We start from the raw sequence: 26,033 nt of genomic DNA on the forward strand, positions 1-26,033 counted from the left end.
ATTTCATATAATCTATAAAATTATTATATTATATTCTATTTTCGCTGCGTAGTCTAGCTTAGAATATAATAGATCGTAAAATCTCATATAAAAACTATAATTTTCCATGTCTTTTTTCTTTAATTATAGGCTACTTAAGTCTCGATAAGTATTCTAAAGTTATAAAGAGATATAATAGTACTACTAGATATACACTTCAATCTCCTAGCTGAAAAAAGTATAGCTGCCTATTAATTTAAAAGTTATGGCGATGTGAAAGTCAGGGATTTTGGTGGTAAATGGGGGTTGGACGGATATTTTTGCTAGTGTGCTGTAACAGTCGATATCATGAATCAGGTCACGTGTAGTCTGTTACATAAGCCACTCTAACTCCAGCGTTGTGTGAGCGTCACTATCGTCACTATCGACACTCCGTTCCTCGATCGGCTGCCAGATTGCATCGCCGTGACGTCAAAAGTTGCCCATTCCTGCTCAACAAGAATGGAGTCAAGTGCCAAAGGTTGCGAGATGCAGCTCAACAACCCTTTTCACTCACATGCAAATGGACGGACTCCTGACATGTGGCCCGCTATTCCTGTCTCATGTTTAAATGGACTTATTTCACACCGTCACTCAAACCATTGATCAAGTCTTGACTTGCGACTGGTACGACACGTTCAGGTCATTCAAAATGGAAGGCAACAAGGCCCAAGATAAAACTATGGATACAGATCCTGGAGGCGAAATCCCTCAGTATGTGCTTGATTGGTGTCCTTTCTCTTGCCAGTCCACTGATAGACCTGTGTAGATACGAGTCCATAAAGACTGCGACCGTTCCCACCTCAAAACAAAGAGGCCAATTGGGCAGTAGGTCACTGAACCCTTCTCCCCTTGCCCTCTTATTTCTGACAATTTTCCAGGTGGCTCCAATACAACGGAGACTCCCTCCACGTCTGAGGAGCGGGGAAAGCAGACAACAGAAAATATAAGATATGGCCAGAATATCTCCGAGTCCGGTATGGGTGGTAAGACAGTGGCGCAGGATGGCCAGGCCGGTCAACAAGGTGGATATGGAGGAACACCAGACCAGGCCGAAGGACAGAAGGATACCAGACCGCAGCAGGGATATGGAGCAGGAAGCGGGGTCGGCGCATAGAGTTGGAAGGTCGTCGAGTATGATCGGGGACATGCGATTGTGGTCAGAAGCCTCACGGCGAAATGGGGACTGTCGTCGGCGGCGGATCTAGCTGAGTCGCGATCGTCTGAGGCGGCACTTTCATCCCTGCTACAATGGGTTTTGGGCTTTCCTTGTCCTTGGGTTCCACTTCTCTCCGGGCTTCCTTGAGCTTTTCCAATGTCACTCCGTTGCCCAGTTTCGTGATGCCAACCATTGGAGGATCTCCCTTCTTAACGAACTCCCACAGTCCAGGTAGCTTGTTTCCCGCCAGCCTGAAAGCATCTCTTACCACCTGCTCGTGGAGATTGCTCTTGATCTCGAACACCACCCTGCTGACCGGGATACGCGCAGCCCAGTAGTCGAATTTGCCCTTTCCTTTGCCCATGCGCACGTCGCTGCCTTTCGTGTACACACCGATATTTGCGCTTACTCGCTTGTATAGTCTGAAACGCTCCCCCCGTAGCCGTCTGTTGATAGTATCCTCAGCGTTCTTGAGTTGTTTCGCCGAGACTCGGCGGTCGTGATCTTTCATGCGCAAGCCATAGTCGCCCCAAACAACGGTGGTCCCGCGCATTGAACCGCCCGTCGGCATTCGCGGTCGTCCCACGTGAGATTTTCTCACTTCCGGTCTCTTGGGCGTCAGCCAATCTTGACGGGCTGTCGTGGTAGAGAATGAGCGAGTGCATATCGAGGGAGCTTGTATCGCGCGTTGGGCAGGGAGGGAGGAGTGTATCCGATTCAATCTGGTCGAAGACGTTCTGGGACGGTTTGAGAACATTGTTTTGATCCGTAGATAGCGCAAACAAGCAACTAGGAAGCCGTCAGTCAGTTCGAGCAATCCTCAAACCATGCGGATGGGAGCTCTCGTACAAGACGGGCCAGCGGGCTGCGCAGCCATGTTTCCGGTGTTTGTGTGGTCGTGAATTCAAAGTATGGCTTTGTATAGTGCTGGACGGGTCGCAAAAGTAGCGTATCTTGGAGCAAGATGCTATTGAATACGATGATAAGATCAGTGGTCTATGCTTGTTCACAAATCACAGAGCATCGTGTCCCAGAGGTTGCAAGCATTGAGAACGAAAAAGCTCTAGGGTGCAATTGGCTTGTCTGCCAAGATCTAGCCGCTTTAAGCCTTGAAAGGACAAAGTCAGTTTCAATACCGAGTTGAGTTAGCTCCTGCAGTACTTCAGCTGTTGTGAACAAACATGCCGCCCTATATTTTGTCTGCTACCTAGGTATACAATAATATGTCGATATGTCTGGTCTTTGGTGGTCGTCAAAAATCTTCAAGCACAAGTAGACGACTTCAGCAGATTTTGAGCTGTCTCTCCCAGCCTCGAGAAATCATGAACATACGTATATTGCATGGTATTGGCGGAAGGGATTGATCATTGTAGTCATGGTCAAAGGAGCGCATTCGTTGGTCAACTTATATTTTGATACCACAATCTTCCCATCGAAGCAAGCGCTTACAGAACTGGAGGTTTCCGACCCTGGACGAGTTGTTCCACTCCGTATGCCAGTTCCAGCAGTTTCTGCTCGCGATACGGTAGACCGACCAATTCCAATCCCACGGGTAAACCACTGCCACCTTCGGTCAAGCCCGCAGGTACAGTGACGGAGGGGAAAAGCGACTGCGACGAGACCAGCGTATTGGTTGGGAAGGCCGCCGCAGGCCATCTTTGAGAAAGCACGTCTTCAAGCAGCGGAGCCGGGACCTGGACGTCCGGGAAAGCCAGTGCATCGAGATTGTCCCTGGCTAGGGCGACCGTGATGGCGCGCTGGAGTTCCTCTCGGGCAAGCAGGCGAGTAGTGAACTCAGGATCATTCTGGGGCGTCCCGATACCGGTGGCAATACCCTCGAACAAGTCGAGAGCTGGGTGATATTTCTTCGACTCATAAATCTCTTTGGTGTTGGTCTTTAGGAATGGGTGTCGACCGAAGAACTGGTCAAGATCGGAACGAGAGCGTTCGTGATACGTAAAGGTTATCTCGAGGAGTTTCGTCAGATTGGGTATCTCGACGTCAACGAGGACCGTGCCGTTGTCTTGGAGCGTCTGCAGCGCCGCGTTGATGACCTTGTTCACGGATTGGCTCTCTGGGCTCGACTCTGGCCCAAATACGCCCCGGAGCACACCGATACGCGCCGACTTGATCTTGTCCACAGATAGATTCGCACCGTAGCTTCCTCCAACAGGCGGACCGGCGATCACTGCAGTTGCCGTATAGGGATCTTGTTCGTCGAAGCCGGCCAGTACATCGAGCATCAAGGCAACGTCTGTGACGGTCCGGCACATTGGACCTGGTGTATCTTGGGGAACCAGTAGGGGCGACAGACCAGTCCGGCTGATTATACCAGGGGTACATCGAATACCCACGAGTCCGCAGAAGGACGACGGCACTCGAATTGAACCACCAGTATCCTCGCCCACGCCCAGCAGACCAAGATCAGCGGCTACCGCGGAACCTGTGCCTGAGCTAGAGCCTCCTGGATCTCGTTTCGTATCATACGGATTCTTCGTTGTCCCGGACAGAGACGACGTCGAGTGCCAGGACGTAGCGAAGTCTTCGACAATTCTGTTAGTTGCACGGACTTTTGACTCTCAATTTGTGCCCTTACCTGGCATCGTGGTCTTCGCCAAAATGATGGCCCCCGCGGCCTTCAACTTTGCGACTAGCGTGGCGTCTTGCTCTGGAATATAATCTTTGGCAACGATCGATCCGTACGTCGTCGTGAGGCCTTTGGTACTGGCCTGGTCTTTGACAACCACGGGGATACCATGGAGTGGCCCTTTCAATTCCGACGTGGATTTAAGATGTGCATCTAAAGCATCGGCCTCTGCGACAGCTGTTGACGAAACCGCCAATATACTGTTCAACTTGGGGCCATCGTCGGCTTGGTCGATTGTCTTGATGCGATGGAGATAGTATTCGACAACTTGCCGGGTTGTGAATGTGCCATCAAGGTAGCCCTTTTGTGCTCGGGCGATAGTCAGCTCCTTCAACGACGTGGTCATGGTGTATCAGTTGTCGAACCAACGGCCGTTGATCTTACAGACAGGGAACTTGCAAAACTTCTGTAATGTACACCAACTGACAGTGTCAACAATCAGTGGTTCATGACTCGAGTCGCTGCGGGGATCTCACGGAATTCCTACCCAGGTACGAGGTATTCTGTCTCCGCTGAAATCCCGGTCCTTATCGTGGAAAGGATCGGACAAGGCTGGATACTCAGGGTTGTCCTATCTAGGATAGTGACAGAGGGTTATTTAACCATCGAGCCCAGCGAGGCCCTTATCTCTGGGCGTCTCTTAGGTAGGGAGCCTAGAACTGTGGGCGCTACCCACCCGTGCCGGCTGAAGGAAAACTTTCTCGGCCACTTGAATCGGATATCACCGCTTGACCAAGGCAGGGCATCGGTTCAAAATTGGCCAGGCTGCAGGTACCGAGCAATGCTTCTCCTTCCGGCATACGGCAGACATTCGATACGTGCGGTTCGATGGTGTTGAGCACTCCAGCTCTCCGAGAGCATAGGCGCGTCTATCAGGTTTGTGTCCCTCGCTAAGACTGTTGTACGCGTGGTCAACATATGCTGATCAATGTTCCTCAGGCATGCGAGCCGTGTCGGCTCAAGAAGGTTCGCTGTGAACTGGGATCTGTCGACCAACCCAAGAGAGGGCCTTGCGCGCGTTGTCGCAGAGAGAATAGAGACTGTTTTTTTGCTGCCACGCGGACCAGGAAGCTTACATCCAGCTCAATCTCGGGTCAGGATCTTGAGCCTCGCCATCCTCCTGGTGCAAAGCGACAGCGGACTGCATATCACGGAGAACATGAGCAGACATCGTCACTATCCGAAGAGGGATCTCCTCTCGCTTCCATTGCTCCGTTAGAGGGTTCAACAGGGGAAGAAACCCAGGGCAGGCGTGCTGAAGCAGCGCTTCTGAATGGACATTCCCGAACCTGGCATGACGCTCTTACATTACTGGCGAGAGTCTGCGACGAAGATGGGACGCAAAAAAGTGCCGTCGAGGTGCAGTCACTGTCTCCAGAAGAACAAGCACATATGAGACAGGCTGGACCTGCTGCTTTCCCCTTCATTGGTAGCACCGTCTCTCAAGATACCCAAGCTGCTTTGCGGGCCTGGTCGACGCTGCGATTTGTGCGTGGCGGACTGTTCACGGCTGAAGAAGCCCTGGATATGGTAGACCATTTCTACACTTACCAGGCACCCTTTTCCCCAGCTGCTCCAGAGTATTATGCGCATCACAGCAAGCATCATCTCCTCATCGAGGAAGAGCCGATCCTGACCATAACAATGTTGATGATTGGTTCCCGATACCGAACATGGACTGGGCCAGCGTCGATATCGAGGTCCCGCGTCATTCACGACCGACTGTGGAGGTATCTTCAGGGGATGATCTCGCGTCTCTTCTGGTTCGAGGACAATTTTGTCGGGGAGTTCACCTCACTGAGAGATCCGTCAAGTAGCATGCAGAAAAGGGGACAAGACTCTGTGCGATCCATCCGGTTTCGCACGCTGGGCACTTGCGAAGCTCTGTTACTGGTTCTGGACTGGCATCCGAGGGCCCTCCATTTCCCTCCGATTGATGACGATACCACTTCGATTGTGATTGCCGAACAACCAAGGTCGCGGAATACTGGCACATCGGGTGGGGAGTACGAGACAGGAGCAGGTCACCTCTGGCTGGCTCGCTCCGGGCACTTGTGTCGTTCGATGCTCTCTACTGTCTCTATGCTCGCCACTGAACTTGGATTCTTCGACGGGAAAGAAGGGCCTTCGACGTACTACTCTGAGTACCGTGACTACTTGTACGGAGCTCCATCGACTCGTCAGCGGGCGCAGTCGTTGCAGTATTTGATTTGGATATATGCTACGCAGCAGCAGACGGGACCACCGAGTATGTTGATTGATCATCTCCCCGTTTGACCCCTTCTAGTACGTGTGGGTATACTGATGTAGAAACTCAGGCTGGAGAATCAGCACACCCACACCATCTGCACTACATATCGAAACGCACTTGGACAATACGACCGAATGCTGGGTTCGAGTGGCAACATTGGTGAAAAAAGCCGATGAAGCACTCTTCAAGTCTCAGCGGTATACCCAGAAAATTATCCGAAACGGACAGTATCTCTCAATCATGCAGTCGTTCCAGCCGCTGCTGCAAGAGTTCATCATCAAGTTCAATCACGCAAAATGTAACTTGGTCGCACCCTATACTCGGGCTCCCAGGCTAACAAACACCAGTGTCTAGACAAATGCGACTCATCTTGTCGATCGAATTCAACTACATTCAATTGTGTATCTTCAGTCTCAGCCTGCAGGCAATGATGCTGAGAAAATGCCGAACTGGAGCCAATGAATCCCGACTCGATTACGATTCTCTCCAAACTCCTTCTACTACAGACGAAGAGCACCTGGGCAGAACCGCCAGGGCAGCTCGAAGTATCGTCTCGGTTGTGGTTGACGACCTTCTCCCTGATGGCGACGTCAAGCATATCCCTGTTCGCTCATACTCGCGGATCTTGGGAGCAGCTCTGGTTCTTCTACAGGTATGGGCACAGTTGTTCCCCATTGACTAACTTGGATGTTGCGGAGGCTGACAGCGGACCAGATCTGCGCGTCAGAAATGAAGCATGTTCTCGACGTGTCTGCGACTTTTAGCCAGATCAAAGATCTCGGGACTGCGCTCGAGACCTGCGTGGTTGACGACACACACCTCAGCGCTCGATGGGGTGTCCTTTTGGCCGGGCTAACAGACAGTTTCCAGTCGCGGCTTTCTCAACAACAAATCGTCCTTTCCGATTCCCGGAGGGACGAACCCAATCCAAACCGAACGGGAACCTCTGAGATGCCCGAAGCTTCTGAAATGTTGATTCGGGCATCGAACATGAACGGCCGCACACAGCATCAAAGTCACCCCGATATCGCGCCCGGGCTTCGTCCCAGCGCGGAGGGCATAGGAACCACATTACAAGCACCCAACTTTGACGTCTATTCTATGTGGTGGGATATCACGCGGCCGGTGGATGCCATGACGGCTGAGCAGAGCATGCGGTATGTTCCCATCACTTCGGTGGAAACGGACATGTCTCTACCAGATGTGTCTTTGGGAAACGGACACGATAGCTCGTTTAACTTTCCGACGAACTTGTTCTAGACCATATATATCTCTGTACGAGTATTCCCAACAAATAACTGTGGCAAATCTCCGGTTGGAGGGATATAGAGATCCACCAGGACCGCGATCTTGTTGCAATTTATGTACATGACGGGGTACATGGACCACCTTGTTTCGCTCTGTATGCCTCCCTCCCCGGTCCGCGACTTGCCGAAGGATATTTTTATCTCTTAGTGGCTCCCTCTCTCGTTAACGTTCGGTGCAGAAGACCAGACAAATTCCCCATGGCCTGGATTCATGCAGATGCAAAAGAAAATTTACTTTCGCCATGGATCAAACCATACTGGCTGGACTTGACGACTAAATGCACGCCCTTTCTACCTGCACACGCAGGCTTTTCACGAGGCTGCCGCCGTCCTTGACCAGACACTACTCCAGCCTCGTGGGTGACAACATGTCTCGCGTCAAGCACAAGGCCATGATCAACGTCGACCTGGGAGAGGGATATGGCAACTGGTCGTGTGGACCGGATCCTGAGAAACTACTCCCCCTGATCGACCATGCCAATATAGCCTGTGGCTTTCACGCGTCGTGAGTGCATCTTGTATTCTTGAGATAAGTGTCACTGATTGACATTTGGGGAAACAGAGATCCCCTCATCATGATGGACACGGTCGAGCAATGCAAAGCCCACGGCGTCAAGGTCGGCGCACACCCGGGATTCCCAGACCTGCAGGGCTTTGGGCGGAGGGAGATGAAACTGTCCCACGAAGAACTCACGGCCATGACCATCTACCAGGTCGGCGCGCTCAAGGGATTTCTCGACCGGGCAGGCGTGCCGCTCCACCACGTCAAGCCGCACGGGATGCTCTACGGGGTCTGCTGTCGCGACTACGACGTGGCGAAGGCGGTGTTTCGGGGCATTCCCAAGGGGGTGCCTGTCTTTGGTCTCGCGGGGACGTGTATGGAGCACGCGGCGCGGGACATGGGCATCGACTTCATCGCCGAGTTCTATGCCGATGTCAAATACAACGCGGATGGCAGTTTGATCATCGATCGGAAGAAAGGGTATGTTGTTGTGAACCCCCTCCTGACCGCGTTTCCATTCAATCTCTCTTTTTATTAAATCCTTTCTCTTTATCTGATTATGAGATAGGGCATGGGACCGCGAAGAGATCAGCCGCCGAGTTTCGCAGCAGCTGGAGACGTGCAGCGTGGGTGCTGTTGACGGCTCGAGCTGTGACCTGCCAATCAACGACTACAGCACGTCGATATGTTGTCATTCTGACAGTCCAGGGTGCATTGAGATTGTCGAGGAGACGCGAAAGGTGGTTGATGCTTTCAACAACAAATACTTTCCCGGTGGTTAGTATAGTCGTTGCATTAGGTACTACGGCAGCCCAGGCAGTACAACAACACCACCACCACCACCACCACTACTTTGTCGTTTCAACCTTGAAACCCGCTTGGCCTCCCACTCACGCTTTGGTCTGTATCATTGGACCGGCTCGGAATATACCAACAGTAAGTGAAAGTTTGTTCAATCTCGGATCGGAAAACCACGGCTCAAGGCTCAGTCGGTTCGATATCCGATACCCACCAACATGCCACAAGCCACGAGGTTGTCAAACCTTTTGCTCGCGAACCGAGATACAAGTTACTAACAAGATCTACTTATAAACAGGAAAATGCCCGCTCGAGGCTTGGAAGGGGCCCACAACGCCACAATCGCAAGAACAATCAACACATGGATAGATGATGGTCATGGGAAAGAGATACACAGGGCACAGCAGCCTTGTGCGGATTTGTGTTGGGATATTGTTGTTGGAATATAATCTGGACAGATCATGCCGCTTCTCCTGCGCAATGACTGCGAGGTTGTCGATACAGCTCCAAGTCTTTATGCCTGCCAGAACTTCTCTGAGTGATCATGGCCTCGATATCAAAATCAACTGGTGCCTCGAACAATACATTCACAATCACAAATAACAACCGTCTGTCCCTTTTTCTCTGCCATCCCTCCTCTTCCTCCAGTGTCAAGGTCGCGTTGTACATCCCCAGCTCTCGGAATGGACTGTACAGGACCCGCCTCGAAGACGGTGTGCCAACTGCCCGTGCCCGACTTTGAGGACCAAACCTCTTTCCTGACCGCAAAACTCCCCTGCGCTGATTCCTGCATCCCCAAGAACATGTGGCCGATTCTCCCCAGGAACATGGATTCGTCGGTGCTTTGCAATATCCATGCGCTTCCCTCTTCGTCAGATTCTGTGTCCTTTGTAACATCCCGCCACACCTCTTCGTAGTCTGTCAGAGTCCCATCGCCTTCCTTGTCGAACTTGCCCGTCTCTAGACTGTCGCCGTTGCTCAAGTCGATGAACGATGCTTCGTCGGATTGCCGACTCCCCATGGAATCGATGATGCGAGTCCACCGAAACGTCACTGGGAGGAGGTGTCAGTCGGTCAGTTCTTTCAACCAATCCCAAGACTTCATTCATATGTATTCTGTTAGAAGGTACCTACGTGGATCGCGTGCGAGCGTCTTGCGCTCACCTGCTCGACTCCACTGCAGCGTCTTGTCGGCCAGTGTCACACGAAGGTCCATATAGTAGCCGTCCACGTTGAGGGCGATAGTGTCGGTGCCTTCAAAGGCATCGTCTGGGAGCCAGCGAATGCTGACTCGCTTGAGGATCTGGGGTGTTGATTTGATCACCATCTTCGACTCTTCCACTCACTCCCACATGCGAAAACGGAGCCTAGTTTTGGTTCGTCAAGGCGCAATGTCCCAGAAGCTGGTCGAGGCTCTATTATCCACCACCCCTTGTTGCCCCAAATACTACTTGTGTCTACAACCGATCTTGACCCATAGTGTATGACAGAAGTATTCTCCCCATCGTTTCCCCGGAAAGTGAGCGACCCTGGTCAGCCTGGCGAGTCACCGACTCCACCGCCGAGAAAAAGGCTCGGAAATCAACGGCGGCGGAGCTCTGCGTTCTCGGCTCAATGATAAGGAATAGTCTTTTGGGGGTATCCCGTGGATCAGGTCAAGCCGCCAATCAACGACGAGGACTGAGTACCTGATTCGGATAATTGATTGTTTTCGGTTGGAGGAAAGAGCTGGATCGTTTCCCAGCCAGTCCTAATATTTCAATCTCCACCGGATACCTCGTATCTATCTCTTTTCCTATGGATCTGGATTCATGTCAGAGCCAAGACGCCCCTGGGCCCCCGTCTCATGATAGAATCCGCCAGATACCAAACACCAGGGAGGGCCGGCCGGCAATGTCGAAGTTTCCCATGTATCTCGTGTACGGGATTTGAGCGCAGAGGGGGACGAAAGAGAGATAAAAGATCCCTGTGACCGCCAAACCGGACTTCTTTAACACACTTTGCTGTTTCGTTTCCTCCCGATCCTGCGTTGAGCCCAGAAACGAACGGATCTCAGCCAACGCACATTCTACCATGCAAGACTCCGAGGGAGAGACGACGCAAGAGGTGGGAGAGAAGATCGAGACGGGCATCTCCCAAGAAGCCGTGCAGGACAGCAGCATCTTGAAGGCCGATCTGAGCGAAGATGACGGCGAGGTCTTCAAGAGTCACACTGGCGTGGCCGAGTTTCGAGCCTTGGGATGGTATGTGGTCACTCTTCTCTACTCTTTACTACAAGGGGAACACTCGCTTATGTACAACGACGCAGGATCCGAGCATGTATCATCCTCTTGAAGCTGTGTTTCGCCACGGGTGTATTGGGAATTCCCTATGCCATGAATGTGACGGGCTATGGACCGGGCATCTGCATCCTCTTCGGCTGGGGAACCATGACAACCTGTAAGTCGCAAACACCAACACCGTGACATAGCTTGTGTTGTGTATCCTTGCTCACGAACACGGCTTGGTTCAAGATTACGCCTATATCATGTACCTGTTCCGCATGAGATACCGCGGCGTGCACAACATCGCCGATGGCGCCGCCGTCATGGGAGGACCCATTGCTCGCGAGGTCGCCGGGGGCTTGTTCCTCTTGACGTGGATGTGAGTTTCTCGAGCGCTTCCTGAGAGTGAAACATCTTCGCTGACGGGTTATGCACACAGCTTGGCCGCTGGCTCCGGGTTCATTGGGTTGGCTCAGGGGCTGAAGATTCTCGCCAACGGCAAAGCCTGCACGGTCGTCTGGACCATGGTTGCGGCCGTCTCGACAGGCATCGTCTCGAGTATCCGCACATTGGGCAAGATGGCCGTCTTGACCTGGATCGGGTTTGCTTCCATCTTCACGGCCGTCTTCATCGTGGTGTGAGTTTGTCCCATGTCAGGTCGACAAGAATTCAGACAAGTTGATATGATATTGACGATTTCTTGCATAGTGTCGGCGTCACTCAAGTCGACAGACCCGCCGCCGCCCCGGCCACTGGTCCCTTTGATCTTGGTGTCATCGCCGTAGGGTCACCCGGATTCGTGGCAGGACTTACCGCGACACTGAATCTTTTTTGTAAGAACAGCCACCACCAACAAGACTCCCCAAGCCCTTCTAGCCAGAGAAAAAAGGAGACTAAACGAGGTATGTACATATAGCCGGCTACGGAGCCACACCGACCTTCATGCCCGTCATCGCCGAGATGAGGCGGCCCAAATCCTTCCCCAAGGCTCTCTTCACCTCGCAAGCGATCCTGTCTGTCTGCTACATCACCTTTGGCACCGTGGTATACGTGTGAGTTTGTCTCTCCAAAGTCTATCTCTGACAGAGCTGATAATCTGGTCCAGCTACTGCGGTCAATACGTGGCCAGCCCGTCGCTCGCCAGTGCCGGCGGGACGATTGAGAAGATTGCATTTGGGATATCGATTCCGGGCTTCATCATGACCTCGACGCTGTGGATTCACATGGCTGCCAAATTTGTCAGTGTCCTCCTCCCGGCTAGAGCTAGAAGATAATGCTAACAACTCTCCCCGAGTAGCTCTTTGTCAAGATCCTGCGCAACTCTCCTCACCTACAGAGCAATAGCATCGTGCACTGGAGTACCTGGCTGTACGTGTCCGCCCTCCCCTTCTTTGCCTCCTTATTCCACCTGCTGGCTGGCTGGCTGGAGACACTACCTACATTTGAAGATATGAACTAACCAGATCCTGTTGATCTAGAGGCTCGACCATAGGAATCACGCTATTGTCATTCATCGTGGCCGAAGCGATCCCCTTTTTCGGGTTTCTGCTCGGACTGATCGGCTCGCTGTGCTGTGCTCCGACATGTGTATGTTTTGTTCTTACCCCTCCTCCCTCCGTCCCTCCTCTTTTGGATTACCAAATACTAGAGAGCCTTGCTAAACTAAGCCTTGTGATCCGTCCTAGTTGATAATCCCCGCCTTCATGGGCCTCTACATGGACCGGGGCACGTACAACACGAGCTGGCGCCGCCGCACCATCTGCGGCCTGCACCTCGCCGTGATCGCGCTGGGCTCCTTCATTACCGTCGCGGGTACGTACACGACCATCAAGAGCATCGTGGACGCATACCGCGACGGCACCGTCGGGGGCGCATTTAGTTGTGCCTGAGTACACTGGTATCAATGTCTGAGTCAAGGTCAGAACTCTGGAGAGAAGAGAAGAGAAAAGACGAGAGAGGGAACAAGGGCAAAGCACGAAAGAGTCTTGTTACTGTTATTCATGGCGTATATGTAAACATACTATACAATAGAGCGATAGACAAGACATTTCCCAGAATCTGAATCTGGGCGGTATATATGACAATGTGATGCGCATGTCACATGATCCTTCAACATGATAATCCCCCCTAACCAACTACTGCAAGCCATCGTAGTCTGTCTGCCACATCCCCATCGGCTCAAATGAGTCCGCCATGAAGGCGTCCTGGAAGAAATTGTCATGGGTATCAAAAGACCACGACAGAGGATTCAACTCCCACTCCGCCGAGGTCTGCGCCAAAGTGAACTGACCGCCATTATTCGTGGGCATGGTTCCAGGTTGCGTGAGGATGTGTTGCTGGGATCTCCACAAGCCGGTATCTGGCTGGACCTGAAAAGGCTGCTGGTCGGTGCTCGGCGCCTGCGAAGGGTCAATGTTGCGGCGTACAGTCACGTTCCCGAGTAATGGGACCTTCAGGTTCAATTGACGAGAGTTGACCGCGTCGCTATTTTGCTGAAGCAAAGCATTGAGAGAACGAATCGTCATTGCGCCGAGCCGTGCAAAGCTGGCATTGGTCGTGTCACGAGATTTCTCGTCCATAACCTTGAGCACTTGCGCGGCAATGCCCTGTATTCTCGCCTTGTTCACTTCCAGGTCGAGATGGTTGCTGGAGGGGCCCGTGTGGGATGTGAGGAGGAGAACCGTGGTTGCGGTGAATGCTTGTAGATCCAAGATCGGAGACAGAAAAATACCAGAGGGCAGCATACGACGCAGAGCTTGATAGCGTTGCGCGACCGCTTCGCAGGCTTCCATGCATGTCAAACGACTGTACATGTTTCCCTCCGCCGGGTCCTGGCGCATGGTAAAAGGCAAATGCACCCTCATCAAAAAGTAATAATGTAATAGTTGGCAGAGACTCTCAGGTTTGAAATGCACAAAATCCTGGTCCCACCAGGACTTCGGAGTCTGAGCAGCAAGAACTCGAAGCTCTCGGTCGAGCTCCAGTGCGTACGCATATGCCTGTGCACCAGATGCATGGTTGGCACCGAGATCGTCCAGGGTAGAAAACTTGGCTGTTATATCCGTTAACTTGTTCAGATAAATGGGGACCTGAACGGTGCCGTTGATTATTATAGGCTTCAAATTAGTGTAATCTGAGCGCCGTGTGGCAGGGGGGCGGTTGACTATCATGCAGAGCAGTCTCTCCGCTGAGCACATGAACTCCCAAAGCTGAATCCTCGGGAGCAGTGATTGGTCTGGTGTACCATTGCCGGGCGGGAGGCTTTGAGACGCTTTCGGCAGTCCGAGAAGCTCAGCCATGGCCACAAAGTGTCGCATGCGGATCCATGCTTTCTGGAAATTCCCTTGGCTTATTTGGCTATCGCGCTTGTCAGCTCGTTTCGACCATTGACATGTCCACTGGAACATCTTACAGCCTCAAAAACTGGTAGTTCTTGTCAGCATACGTTGGCAAGGACGGCTTGGATGGCATGAAGGAGCACAGGACAACAATGCCATTGTAAGGTGAGGACAACTCACGTGCATCGCCATCCCCAATCCCTCAATTGTTCCCATCAGTCGGTCGTGCGATATTAACTTGCTCTCTACCGCGTCAGATACTGCCCGAGCAAAGTCGTGGATTCTGCGAAATCTTTTGAGCGACGTTTCTGGGCTGCCGTGATCTTGTGGTTCTTGCAGCCCCGTGACAGCAAGGTCAAGAAGCCATGATGCCAAGGATATGGCATCAGCATCTGGCGCGCACATGCTCTCATAGCTGTCCAGCAGTTCGGTGTGAGATTTCACCGCAAATGGTTGTGGAAGCAGGGCATGAACGAGATCAATCCATTTGGACGCTGTCTTGGCCATATCCCGGGCGTCCTCTCTTTGAGGAATTAGCTGCTGTAGTGTCTGCCGAGCCAGATCCAGAAGGTGGGTGGATGCCTTAGCTTTGCGGTCCTGTAGTTGCTGGTCTAGTTGGCCGAAATCCCCACTCAACCAATCATTCTGGAAAAGCGAACGGAGGTGTGTTGGTTGCTCAGTCGCAAGGACATCTGAAACGTTGGATTCATTGTCCGAGTCATCGTCCCCTTGACTGCTGGTAGCCTGAACAGAAGCTGGTCTTGCGACGTCTGTTATTTGGTACCCAAGCTTCGACTGAATTTCACGAACTGTCTTGCGCAGACTGGCGACCTCGACCTCTAGGAGAGCAATTCGATGACGCGACGGTAATCTCTGCTCGTGGACCGGCCGAGAAGTGTAGACTTGGGCAACACATTTCACGCCTCGGTCTTCGCAGCTTCGACATGATTCTGCATCGTCAGATCTTCGAATACAGCGAATTTTGCGACGTCTACCTGCACATTATCAGAACAGCACTCTTGATGCACCGCAACGAACACAGACACTCGCTACAGCTCTTTGTCCCCTTCCGTGATTGACTAGGCATCTCAGGTTGGGACATGTCAGAGGGTTGAACGGTTGCTCGAAAGTCCCGGAGCAAGGAGATATTCGGCTCGGACACAAGAGCTCGCTGTATCTGAGAAGGGAATAATGCTCGGCTTGCAGCGTAGATCGTGGCTGGGCTCGACGAAGTTGTAGTGTTGGACGTTCGCAGCTCGGATTTCGGCGGGAAACGAAGCCGAATCGAAACCTGGAGCAGCGCTTTGACGCAAGGCAAAGTTGCCGCTTTAGGAAAAGTCACGCGTTCACGGCTGCGCTTCTTGTCCGCGGCTCCGTTTTTGTTGCGAGATTCCGTCGTCACCTCAGTTGACTACCAACTTCTATTGGTCTTCGGTGGCTGCTTTGATATCAATCATTGTTCGTGCACCGGCCGATGGGACAATTGGATCCCTAGTGCGAACCGATTCCCCTCCATACTGTTGTTCGATCTCGTATCGTGAAGATCCGCCTGCGTCACAAGTGGAGGGCCCCATGTATATAACAATGGACTTCCCATTAGAAAGAGATGGCTATGGTCAATATTCAACATCAACAATCTATCGATATTTGCCTGTCAAGAATATCACAGACCCTACGATACCCAATCGCTACTGTCGCAATTCACCAACGCAATGGGAGGACCATATCCCCCGACAACGGCCGCCATAGGTGGCGTACCGACGGTTGGCACCGACATCCCAGCAGACGCTGTCCTCCTCCTTTTCTATGTCTGCTTTGCAACCACGAACATGACCATCTTTCAGCTCAATCGGCGGAGGAATCACAAGTTCATCCCATCGGCGCTCCTGTTCGGCTTTTGTATGGCCAGGACAGCCACTCTGTGTCTGCGGATTGGGTGGGCGACAACGCCGCATGATATTCAACTGGCGATTGCGGCACAAATCTTTGTAAACGCAGGCATATTGATCATCTATATCATCAACCTGATCCTCGCACAACGCATACTGCGAGCATCACAGCCACAAATTGGATGGAATCCAGTCCTGCGAGCCGCATACAAGTTGTTGTACATCGGCATTGGGGCAGCACTCGTCATGGTCATCACATCCGTTGTCCTCTCAATGTACACGCTCAATCCGCACACCAAATCTGTTTGTCGAGATATCCAGCTCGCGGCGATCACCTACCTATTCTTTTTCACCTGCCTCCCTGTCATCCATACTGCATTAGCGGTCCTTTTGCCGTCGTCGAGAGATGCGGAGAATTTCGGCCACGGCAGCATGAGGAGCAAGTTGGTCATTGTTACCTCTTCGGCCTGTTTATGTATGTTGATAGCAGGCTTCAAAACTGGTATCACCTGGGAGTCCCCGCAACCAGCCACCAATCCACCTTGGTACGACTCTAAAGCCTGCTTCTATGTCTTCAACTTCATGCTCGAGATCATCATACTTTTTATATTGACTTTCAGTCGAATTGACAAGCAATTCTTTATTCCAAATGGGTCGACAAAGCCTGGAGATTACAGTCGAATTTTGGAAGAAGGTGAACAGAAGACGGAACATGCTTCATGGTATGCTTCGCCACAAGAAAACGAGAAGGACTGAAAAGGGAAATTGTTGCCCACATTGTAACGATTAATGATGATTTCTGCATGATTAGAGAAGCGGACTATGTATGCTGTATGCTTGGCTAGACATCAATTGAATTTCTTATAGATTTGTCAGTCTTTGATTCTCATATTCCCTCATGTTTTTCCACAAATAAGCCAAGCACTGTAGGCAAGCTGTCCAATTGCTCCGCCGTAGCGCGTACAGTGGTTTTACGCGTCGCGTCCATCTCGAATTGGGAAGCGGGATCTTTACGACATTTCAGTCGCTCCTTCCCGAGCTGTAGCCAGACATCACTGGTTCACTTTTTTTTGGCATTTTCTTTCTCATTCATGGCTGTCATGTCAACCTAGTTTCCCACCAATCCTACCTCCTCTTGAATTGGAAGACAACATGCCTTCAGATATTAGGAGTTTCTTTGGAAATGGAGGGGCAAAGCCTTCGGTGAAGACTGCCACTTCAAAGGTTAGCCGGGGCGTCGTTCGCTCTGTATCGCTCAGCCGAGCATAAAGCATAGGTGACTGATCATGAGGCAGGACACCTCCAAAGCGACTACGAAACAGCGCGGCTCTCGCAAAGTCGTCTCCGATGACGATGACGATGATGATATTGAAGAAGTAGTCAAACCCGCCTCTAAGAAGCCTACCACTCCAAAGCCCGAGAAATCGGCCAAAGAACCAGTGGAAGAAGAGACTACCAGCTCAGCTTACTTTGCGGCCTCAAAAACAAAGTCTGCGAAGTCTACCCCATTGCGAACAAAAGCAGCCGCTACGAATGGTGCCGAAAAAACACCCAGCAAAGAAGTGAACGGTGACACACCATCTACTGGCAGAAGATCCTCCAGAAAGACTGGCAAAAAGAACTATGCCGAACAGGATGAAGATGACAATCCCAATAAAGTCTTGGAGGATGACCGCGAAGGCAATGATGACATTTTCAGTGACTTGAAGAGCAGGAAAGTGGACGACGATTACGAGGAAGGAACAGACGAGGAAGATATAAAGCCACAAAAACGAATGGGCAAGACTGTCAATGGGCACTCTAAAAAGCCCCAAGCAAAAAATGATGATGAAGACGACGATATCGAGATGGCACAGATCCCCGGATATGACGGACCTGGTGATGCGAGAAGTAAGAAAACGTCCAGCAGAACCACTTCCAGTCGTAAGAGAAAGTCCAAAGATCTTGAGGATGAAGATCAGGACGACTTGGATGATGCCGACGATACTCCCAAAAAGAAACAGAGGACTACGACATCGACAACTAGCAGGAAGCCGCGCGCGACCCCCAAAAAGGAGGAAAAGGAGGAAAGCAAGGAGATACAAAATATCTTTGACAATATCCCTACTGTGAGAGCTCCGACTCCACCACCAAGAGATGACAAGAAAAAGTTCACATTTGGTGGCGGTAACGCCAATGTGGCTCCACCCGCAGCTGGCTCTGCTGATATTCCAGTGGGTGCAGAAAACTGTCTTGCTGGACTAACTTTTGTCTTCACGGGGGTTCTCAACTCGCTTGGCCGCGAAGAGGGACAAAACCTCGTAAAACAGTATGGCGGCAAGGTGACAGGCGCGCCATCCAAGCGGACCAGCTACGTCGTCCTTGGTGCCGATGCAGGACCCAAAAAGCTTGAAACGATCCGCCAGCTGGGAATCAAAACAATCAACGAAGAGGGTCTCTTCGCACTCATTCGACAGCTTCCAGCAAATGGTGGTGATGGAAAAGCAGCCGAAGCCTATGCCGAGAAACAAGCCAAAGAGGAAGAGAAAATCCGCAAGCAGGCAGAAGACGAGGAACAACGCGAACGTGAGAGACAGAAAGAGGCTGCGAAAGTTGCAAAAGCTGCCGCAGCTCGAAGTGGTGCCCCTGTACCTCCAGCCAAACCAAAAGGTCCCAGAGTGGAAGACAGACTCTGGGTTGACAAATACGCCCCAGATTCAACGAGCGCCGTCTGTGGAAACAAGGCCCAGGTTGAAGGCTTACAGAGATGGCTTCGAAATTGGCCGAAAGCGGCCAAATCAGACTTCAAGAAGGCGGGTGCTGATGGGAAAGGCACCTTTCGCGCAGCTTTGCTCCATGGTCCCCCAGGCGTTGGCAAGACCACCGCTGCCCATCTTATTGCCAAACTTGAGGGCTATGATGTCGTCGAGAGCAATGCCAGCGAGACTCGGAACAAGAAGCTTCTTGAAACTGGATTGACTGGTGTTCTGGATACTACGTCTCTCCTCGGGTATTTCGCCGGCGATGGCAAGAAAGTCGAACAGTCGAAACGAAAGCTCCTGCTGATCATGGACGAAGTGGATGGCATGTCAGCAGGAGATCGTGGTGGCGTGGGCGCTTTGGCTGCTATCGTCAAGAAGACCAGTGTCCCGATGATCTTGATCTGCAACGAGCGGAACCAGCCAAAGATGAGGCCACTCAACAATGTGACAGCAGAGTTTCAGTTCCGAAGGCCGACCACGGATATGATTCGAGGCCGGATCGCTACGATTCTGTTCCGCGAAGGCATGAGATTACCCGCACCCATCATCAATGCCTTAATCGAGGGATGCAATGGCGACATTCGCCAGATCATCAACATGATTTCAACTGTCAAACTCGACAATAAAGATCTCGATTTCAGCGACACCAAGGCAATGTCGAAGGCATGGGAGAAACATGTGATTCTGAAGCCTTGGGACATTGTGAACAAGATCCTTCGACCACAAATGTTTGCTGCCAGTTCATCTGCGACCTTAAACGACAAGACCGAGTTATACTTCAATGACCATGAGATGAGCTATCTTATGCTCCAGGAGAACTATCTTAAGACCAATCCTGCCCTTGCGAGCTCTTATAGCGGTAAAGAGCGAGAGATGAAGCTATTGGAGCTTGCAGACAACGCCGCTGCCAGCATTTCTGACGGCGATCTAGTTGATCGGATGATTCACGGTTCCCAGCAGCAATGGAGTTTGATGCCGCTCCACGCTATCTTCAGCTTTGTTCGACCTGCTAGCTATGTGTACGGAATGCTCGGGGGACAGGCTGCATTCCCCACTTGGTTTGGGCAAAACAGCAAGCAGAGTAAGTTGGAATTCAGTCTCGTGTGGCTTTGTGTACTAATATGCTGTAGCGAAACTCTCTCGCTTTGTCAAGGAGATTCAAGGACATATGCGGCTTCGTACCTCTGCCGATCGTCATGAAATTCGCCAGCAGTATCTCCCGGCCCTATGGAGCAAGACAGTCGGCACGCTCAAGAATCAGGGCAAGGACGCCGTGCAAGATGTCATCGACTTCATGGACTCTTACTACTTGACCAAAGAAGACTTCGATGCCGTGCTGGAACTGGGTGTTGGACAGTACGACATGGACGAGATCAAGATCGACGCCGCTACCAAGGCAGCATTCACTAGATTGTACAACGTTCAGAGCCACCCTATGCCATTCGTCAAAGCAAGCCACATCCTGGGTACCGCCAAGGGACGAGCGAAGAAGGAAAAACCAGACTTGGAAGAAGCAGTAGAGGACTCCGAGGCAGAAGAACTCCTAGCGGAAGCTGAGGCCGGCGACGAAGAGGATGATGACGAGGATCTGAAGAAGGACAAATACATCAAGGCACCAAAGAAGAAGGCTGCCAGTGCATCTACTGCGGGTGCAAAGGGCAAAGGCAAGAGGATGAAGGCGGACGAGGATGAGGACGGAGTCGTCGAACCTGGAAGCGACGAGGAACCGAAGAAGAAGCGAGGAACTGGTGGAGCACGCGGTGGCAGGAAAGGAAAAGGACGAGCGTGAGGGGCCATTGATAAATATGACCAAATTGATGCCGGCTCAATTGGCTGGTAGAGACGACCAACGAACATGGAGTGAGGAGTAAAAAGGGTGTACATTAGGGGCTGACATTGTTCATACATCGATAAAAGTACAAACTAGAGGCGGCTCGCGAATCGAAGATATAATGGTAGAAGAATGTAGTAGTGCCAGCACCAGTGTCAGAGAGAGTCTATTGTCTAATAGGTAGTAGGTACATGGAGTTCTGCTGATTTCTTGACCTTCTGATCCTTCGCTGTGACATAATGATCAACGTTCAGGGTACGAGTTTCTGACAGCCACAGCTAACGAGAAAATGGGCGTACCGCAGACTCACAGGCTGCCATGAATCAACAGGCTGAGATGCAGCGACCTTGAGAGACGAGAGATGCTGCTCTGCATATGAGTGGCGTTGACACTGGACCTACCAGGGTCAACGAGGCTCTGTCACCTCTTAGAACCTCAGCTCCATCTCACCACCCAACAAAAAGACCGAGAAACGCTGTGCCTAGATGTCTATAGGCGCACTGTTGGTGCTGCGGGCGGGGCTTTCCGGTGTTCCATTAGTTATTCACCCCTGTCCCCCAGCCGTCGATCACACAAAAGCCGCCTTACCGCAACCGCCCAGTGGCGAATCCTCGATCGAGCCAAGGGTCCAAGCTGTGGCTCTGGGTGGCAGTGTACCGTATTCGGATTGGGGCACCTGAAACGTCAGTTCTGCCCGCATCAGAGCTCACGTGGGAAAGATTTATATATACCCAGTTGTCGTGAAAGACGTCGAGGGAACAAGAGATGGGTAGAGCGCAGCCAATTGAGACTATATCACAGCCAACCGATATATCGACGTGAAACAATTGTCGACGGGACAGGATCTTGACAACAGCAACATGGGTCTCACCAAGGCCGAAAACTCACCGGGCCTCTCGTTCGAATTCAACAATCCTCGCCAGCGCTATTCTCCTGGCGATGTGATCAGTGGCCGAGTGGTCCTGAACACCGCTGCCGATAGTGCGATTGGCAGATTGGTGGTTTCATTCTGGGGCCGGGCAAAGTCACGGATCATCCAGCAACACGGCCAGAGCGTCACCTACCACCGGGGTCGGACACAGTTCTTCAAACAGGAGTTGCTTCTCTACGAAGGTCAATACACCCACAAGCCCGGATCCTTCAGCTGGCCGTTTGAATTCGTAGTCCCTGAACAGGCGGACGCGACGAGCATCTTGAGCGGTGAGAAGTGGAAGCCAAAGGACCACTATCGAGCGACCACGGATGAGAACGGCCTCGATCTCACTCTTCCACCCTCATGCTACCACAGAAGACACATGTTTGGCCGGCAGGCGGAATGTTTCATCGAGTATGTTCTCGAGGCGACGCTTACCGAGCCAGAAGGTCTGCACCATATCCGCGGACCTCAGAGCAAGGTATCCAGCTATCCGATTATCTTCCAACCCTTGTCCACCCCAGAACCCATTGAAAACTACGGTCTGGTCACTGACCAACGCCTCTTTACCATCGCAACGTTGAAACTTCTCCCTGAACATGCTGGCACCAGCCTGGGTTTGAGGGACCGTGCCCGATCCATCTTTCAGCGGGACTCTATTCCCAAGTTTTCATTCAATTTGACTGTCCAGGCACCCAGTATCATCCAGCTCTTCCATCCGAATCCCATTCCGTTTTTGATCACCGCGACACCAGATCTTTCTCCTGAAAACACGACCATTGACACTTCGACGTCGCTTCCGAAAGTGATTCTCCGCTCCGCAAAAATCGAACTGAAGACGCACATTCGGTGCCGCGCAGCGGGCACTTTTGCGGACACCAAAACCTACGAAATTCCAGTGTTGCCGGAAAAGGCATTAAACCAACCCCTGACCATGGCGCATGGCAGAACCACTGCTGTGGAAGCGACCCTTGACCTCGGGAAGTTGTGCGATCTCCATCTGGGTAATGCGAAATTGGGTTCTCGCCTCGAGACACCCATGTGCCCAAGCTTCACGACCTACAATGTCTCAAGATCATATCATCTCTTGTGGGAGCTGGAGGTTGAGTGCGCTGAGAAGACGGAAAAATTCTCCTCGGTCAAAAACGGTCCAGAAGTGTCTGTCATTTTGCCCCCAGCTACGGTACGCGTGGACAGTGAATTAGACACCAATCTGCGTCTGGGCGGAGACCTAATGCAAGCTCTGTCAACGGAGAGCACAGGATCTGGATCCAGTTCGGGATTCTGGTCTCGCCGAAGCCACGAAGCGCGGGTTGGAGGGGAGAAGGAGAAACCAAAGATTGGAACGCCGAATCCCTCGAGCATCGGAGCCGAGCTGAGGGGTCTGAACATTAGTGACGACAAGAAAGCCAGTCAATCTAAAGTCGAAGAGGCAGCTGAGGACCGAGCACGCGCACGTCTTGAAGAAGTGCAAGCGGTGTACCAAGGCCGTCTTCAAGGGTCACTCGGAAGAGGAGTTGGGGACATTAGTGACGCTGCAACAGATGCCTACCCTTTGGCGACGGATCCGAGTCTTCCTGCCACCACCAGACCAGAAGCAACCACGGTCGCTGTGACAGACACGGATGCGGACCAGCAACTACCAAGATATGTCCCATAAATGTACCAGTCTCATTCAGTGAATTGGAGGCGACAGATTCGAGATCCTCGTCAACATTGTCAATCGACTCCGACTCTCAGCATATTGAACACGGATTGCTGCCATTTTGTTTTCGGGGTACCCTTGCTGTATTATATGCCTTTGCTGCGTCTATTTGTCAGAATGGTATATTTCATTATTTTTGGGTTACGGCAGGAACATACCCTTGTGAAGATCATTGCGGTAAAAAATTGGGAATTTGACAGATGAGGGCGACGGATATGAACGGCCTGGTTTGGGTGTTGCGGCTCCTTTTCAAAGCCGCCGGTGTTGATGGTGGGTTTGACGATTCACCTCAATGTGGCATCGGGGAAATGGCGGGGGCTCATAGGAAGCATTTGAGGAAGTTTGGGACTTGTCTCATGCATGGCCTTCGAGCGGGCCGTATTATTTAGTAGTAATCCAATATCAGAATGCTGTTTCGAAAAAAGAAAAGTCTGTTGCCAGCATTGCACGGTCGCATACAGTCAAGCGGCGAGGCTGCACACGAGGCTGAGTGACAAGGCTGGATGACAAGGCTTAGTTTCCTGCCTCCCACTCCCACTTCTCTGCCGCAAGACTCCACCGTACCTCATGCGCCTCCAACCGACTCCAAAATCTTGCGCCTTCCACTGCGCAAGATTGAATATTCGCCATAGCACTTTTACATCAACTTGACCGCAGGACACCATGATTTTAGAAGACCAGAGGTTCCTCCATGAGGACCTGGAGCGGCTTGAGCAAGCGATCACCGACCGGGTCGCTGAAGACCCCAAAAATGTACGTCTGGCTGTTTATTTGATCTGTGAATCAGTGAATGAGCGCAACCACTAACTCGCCTTGCCCCAGATCAAAGACCGATTGACGCGCGACCACCAAATAGACGGCTTCCTGACGCGCATTCAAGAGCAATCCAGGCGCCTGCTCGACATATACAAGGACGCCGAGGGTCTCCGCCTGCAAGAAGTCCAGTCCCTCTCGACCGGCGAGCCGTTTGAAGAATTCTACAAACAACTCGACGAGGTCAAAGATTTCCACCGTCGCTATCCCAATGAACCGGTCGAAAATCTCGAGCGCGCCTACAAGCGCCGTCGGCCCGAGGAAGGGGAGTACATTCCCTCCGAGGTGGACAATATGTTCAGCGGGGAAGAGTCCAACGGCCGATTTTTGGACTTGACGCAGCTGCACGAGGACTACCTCAACCTTCCCGGAGTCAAGCGCCTGACGTATCTCCAGTATCTGGACAACTTTGACGCATTCGAACCCCCTCGGCTACCCATCAAACGTCAGAATAAAATCACAGATCAATATTTACAATATGTCGCCAGTCTCGACAGCTACCTCGAAAGCTTTATCCGGAGGACGAGACCGCTAGAAGACCTCGCGAAACTGTTTCTGCGATATCAGAGGGATTTCGACACGGCTTGGGAAGCGGGGACAGTGCCCGGTTGGACAAAAGAGCAGAAAGAGCAGGCGTCTACAAGCACCTCGGCGTCGTCGGGTCCTCAGACTGAAGGCACCGGCGCCGGAGTATGGTGTCCGGACTGTGAGAAAGAGTTTACAAACCAGAATGTATACAAATCACACTTGACGGGCAAGAAGCACATCAAGAACGCAGAAGCGAAGAAGTCCCGGGCCGCTGCTAATGGCGATGCCGCCACGAACGGCGCGAGACCCGCAACGTCAAATCCTCCTGCAACAGCACCTTCTCTATCAGGCGCAGCGCTCAAAGAACGCGCCATCGCTGCGCACGAACATCGCATCCGTGCTCTTGCCGATTACCTTTCCAACGAACGGAGTAACACGCGCGTGAACGTGGAGCGCAAGCAAGGCATGACGGAGCGGGAGCGGCAGGCTGAATTAGATGCTCTGTTCGCCGAAGACGACGCCGCCGTCGCGGCGTCAGACCGCAAAGCAGCAGGCAGGAAACGAACAGGTGGAGACGACTCGGGGTCCGATTCCGAAGGCGATGAGAAGATCTACAACCCGTTGAAATTGCCCCTGGCCTGGGACGGGAAGCCGATCCCCTACTGGCTGTACAAGCTGCACGGGCTGGGCGTCGAGTTCAATTGCGAGATCTGCGGCAACTTTGTCTACATGGGCCGGCGGGCGTTTGACAAGCACTTTTCCGAGGCCCGCCACATCTACGGCCTCAAGTGCCTGGGCATCACGGGGTCGGCGCTCTCGGGCACCGCGGCCGGCGGCGGCGGCCTCAGCCTGTTCCGCGAGATCACGGGCATAGACGACGCCCTCAAGCTGTGGGACAAGATCAAGAAGGAGAAGCGCGAGAGGGAGGTCCGCGATGACCAGGTCGTCCAGATGGAGGACGGCGAGGGCAACGTCATGCCCGAGCGCATCTACCTGGATCTGCAGAAGCAGGGCATCCTTTAAACGAACAAGCGACAAATCCAGGGAGGGCAGCGGAATCAATCAATCACGGAGTTATATAAAATGCCACCATAAAATTCGGGGTCGGAGTCAGGATCGGGGCATTCTCTTTTCTGTCGATGTCTTCCCCTTCATGGGAATCGTGTATGTATGTATCATCCATCCATCATCCTTCGCAACCTGGGAGGTTGATTGCTCTGACTTCGAGGGAAGGGCGGGCGAATTTTGGGAGGGAACAGAACACCATTGAGATGGAGAGCCGGACTGGACTGTATGACCTCTGGCTGGTCAATGCCAAAAAAAAATCTT

At 52.2% G+C, this 26,033-nt stretch overlaps 12 protein-coding genes across 12 annotated transcripts; 8 read left to right on the plus strand and 4 right to left on the minus strand.

Moving 5' to 3' along the window:
- Positions 1–670: 670 nt before the first annotated feature.
- Positions 671–1,135, plus strand: AYO21_07787 (hypothetical protein; the record flags this gene model as incomplete). The annotated part of the gene is made up of 3 exons (XM_022657740.1): positions 671–732; positions 788–846; positions 900–1,135. The coding sequence occupies 3 exons, from the start codon at positions 671–673 to the stop codon at positions 1,133–1,135; spliced, it is 357 nt and encodes a 118-aa protein (XP_022509889.1).
- A 52-nt stretch (positions 1,136–1,187) lies between these two features.
- AYO21_07788 (hypothetical protein) lies at positions 1,188–1,748 on the minus strand (the record flags this gene model as incomplete). Its single annotated transcript, XM_022657741.1, has 1 exon — positions 1,188–1,748. The coding sequence occupies one exon, from the start codon at positions 1,746–1,748 to the stop codon at positions 1,188–1,190; it is 561 nt and encodes a 186-aa protein (XP_022509890.1).
- An 874-nt stretch (positions 1,749–2,622) lies between these two features.
- On the minus strand, positions 2,623–4,170 carry AYO21_07789 (hypothetical protein; the record flags this gene model as incomplete). Its single annotated transcript, XM_022657742.1, has 2 exons — positions 2,623–3,719; positions 3,774–4,170. The coding sequence occupies 2 exons, from the start codon at positions 4,168–4,170 to the stop codon at positions 2,623–2,625; spliced, it is 1,494 nt and encodes a 497-aa protein (XP_022509891.1).
- A 1,046-nt stretch (positions 4,171–5,216) lies between these two features.
- On the plus strand, positions 5,217–7,335 carry AYO21_07790 (hypothetical protein; the record flags this gene model as incomplete). Its single annotated transcript, XM_022657743.1, has 4 exons — positions 5,217–6,072; positions 6,143–6,373; positions 6,423–6,727; positions 6,790–7,335. The coding sequence occupies 4 exons, from the start codon at positions 5,217–5,219 to the stop codon at positions 7,333–7,335; spliced, it is 1,938 nt and encodes a 645-aa protein (XP_022509892.1).
- Positions 7,336–7,750: 415 nt separating this feature from the next.
- AYO21_07791 (hypothetical protein) lies at positions 7,751–8,666 on the plus strand (the record flags this gene model as incomplete). Its single annotated transcript, XM_022657744.1, has 3 exons — positions 7,751–7,887; positions 7,945–8,364; positions 8,453–8,666. 3 exons carry the CDS (start codon positions 7,751–7,753, stop codon positions 8,664–8,666), a joined length of 771 nt encoding a protein of 256 aa, XP_022509893.1.
- A 578-nt stretch (positions 8,667–9,244) lies between these two features.
- On the minus strand, positions 9,245–10,009 carry AYO21_07792 (hypothetical protein; the record flags this gene model as incomplete). The annotated part of the gene is made up of 2 exons (XM_022657745.1): positions 9,245–9,735; positions 9,817–10,009. The coding sequence occupies 2 exons, from the start codon at positions 10,007–10,009 to the stop codon at positions 9,245–9,247; spliced, it is 684 nt and encodes a 227-aa protein (XP_022509894.1).
- Positions 10,010–10,755: 746 nt separating this feature from the next.
- AYO21_07793 (hypothetical protein) lies at positions 10,756–12,835 on the plus strand (the record flags this gene model as incomplete). Its single annotated transcript, XM_022657746.1, has 10 exons — positions 10,756–10,925; positions 10,991–11,121; positions 11,196–11,325; positions 11,386–11,583; positions 11,655–11,779; positions 11,863–11,998; positions 12,052–12,184; positions 12,244–12,314; positions 12,425–12,533; positions 12,632–12,835. 10 exons carry the CDS (start codon positions 10,756–10,758, stop codon positions 12,833–12,835), a joined length of 1,407 nt encoding a protein of 468 aa, XP_022509895.1.
- A 246-nt stretch (positions 12,836–13,081) lies between these two features.
- AYO21_07794 (hypothetical protein) lies at positions 13,082–15,287 on the minus strand (the record flags this gene model as incomplete). Its single annotated transcript, XM_022657747.1, has 4 exons — positions 13,082–14,303; positions 14,359–14,405; positions 14,465–15,221; positions 15,280–15,287. 4 exons carry the CDS (start codon positions 15,285–15,287, stop codon positions 13,082–13,084), a joined length of 2,034 nt encoding a protein of 677 aa, XP_022509896.1.
- Positions 15,288–15,996: 709 nt separating this feature from the next.
- Positions 15,997–16,929, plus strand: AYO21_07795 (hypothetical protein; the record flags this gene model as incomplete). The annotated part of the gene is made up of 1 exon (XM_022657748.1): positions 15,997–16,929. One exon carries the CDS (start codon positions 15,997–15,999, stop codon positions 16,927–16,929), a length of 933 nt encoding a protein of 310 aa, XP_022509897.1.
- Positions 16,930–17,325: 396 nt separating this feature from the next.
- Positions 17,326–20,703, plus strand: AYO21_07796 (hypothetical protein; the record flags this gene model as incomplete). Its single annotated transcript, XM_022657749.1, has 3 exons — positions 17,326–17,397; positions 17,469–19,995; positions 20,045–20,703. The coding sequence occupies 3 exons, from the start codon at positions 17,326–17,328 to the stop codon at positions 20,701–20,703; spliced, it is 3,258 nt and encodes a 1,085-aa protein (XP_022509898.1).
- Positions 20,704–21,605: 902 nt separating this feature from the next.
- Positions 21,606–23,318, plus strand: AYO21_07797 (hypothetical protein; the record flags this gene model as incomplete). Its single annotated transcript, XM_022657750.1, has 1 exon — positions 21,606–23,318. One exon carries the CDS (start codon positions 21,606–21,608, stop codon positions 23,316–23,318), a length of 1,713 nt encoding a protein of 570 aa, XP_022509899.1.
- A 708-nt stretch (positions 23,319–24,026) lies between these two features.
- Positions 24,027–25,727, plus strand: AYO21_07798 (hypothetical protein; the record flags this gene model as incomplete). The annotated part of the gene is made up of 2 exons (XM_022657751.1): positions 24,027–24,116; positions 24,186–25,727. The coding sequence occupies 2 exons, from the start codon at positions 24,027–24,029 to the stop codon at positions 25,725–25,727; spliced, it is 1,632 nt and encodes a 543-aa protein (XP_022509900.1).
- Positions 25,728–26,033: the final 306 nt, after the last annotated feature.

The sequence above is a fragment of the Fonsecaea monophora genome, assembly GCF_001642475.1.
Source record: "Fonsecaea monophora strain CBS 269.37 chromosome Unknown Scaff63, whole genome shotgun sequence".
Taxonomy (NCBI): Eukaryota; Fungi; Ascomycota; class Eurotiomycetes; order Chaetothyriales; family Herpotrichiellaceae; genus Fonsecaea; species Fonsecaea monophora.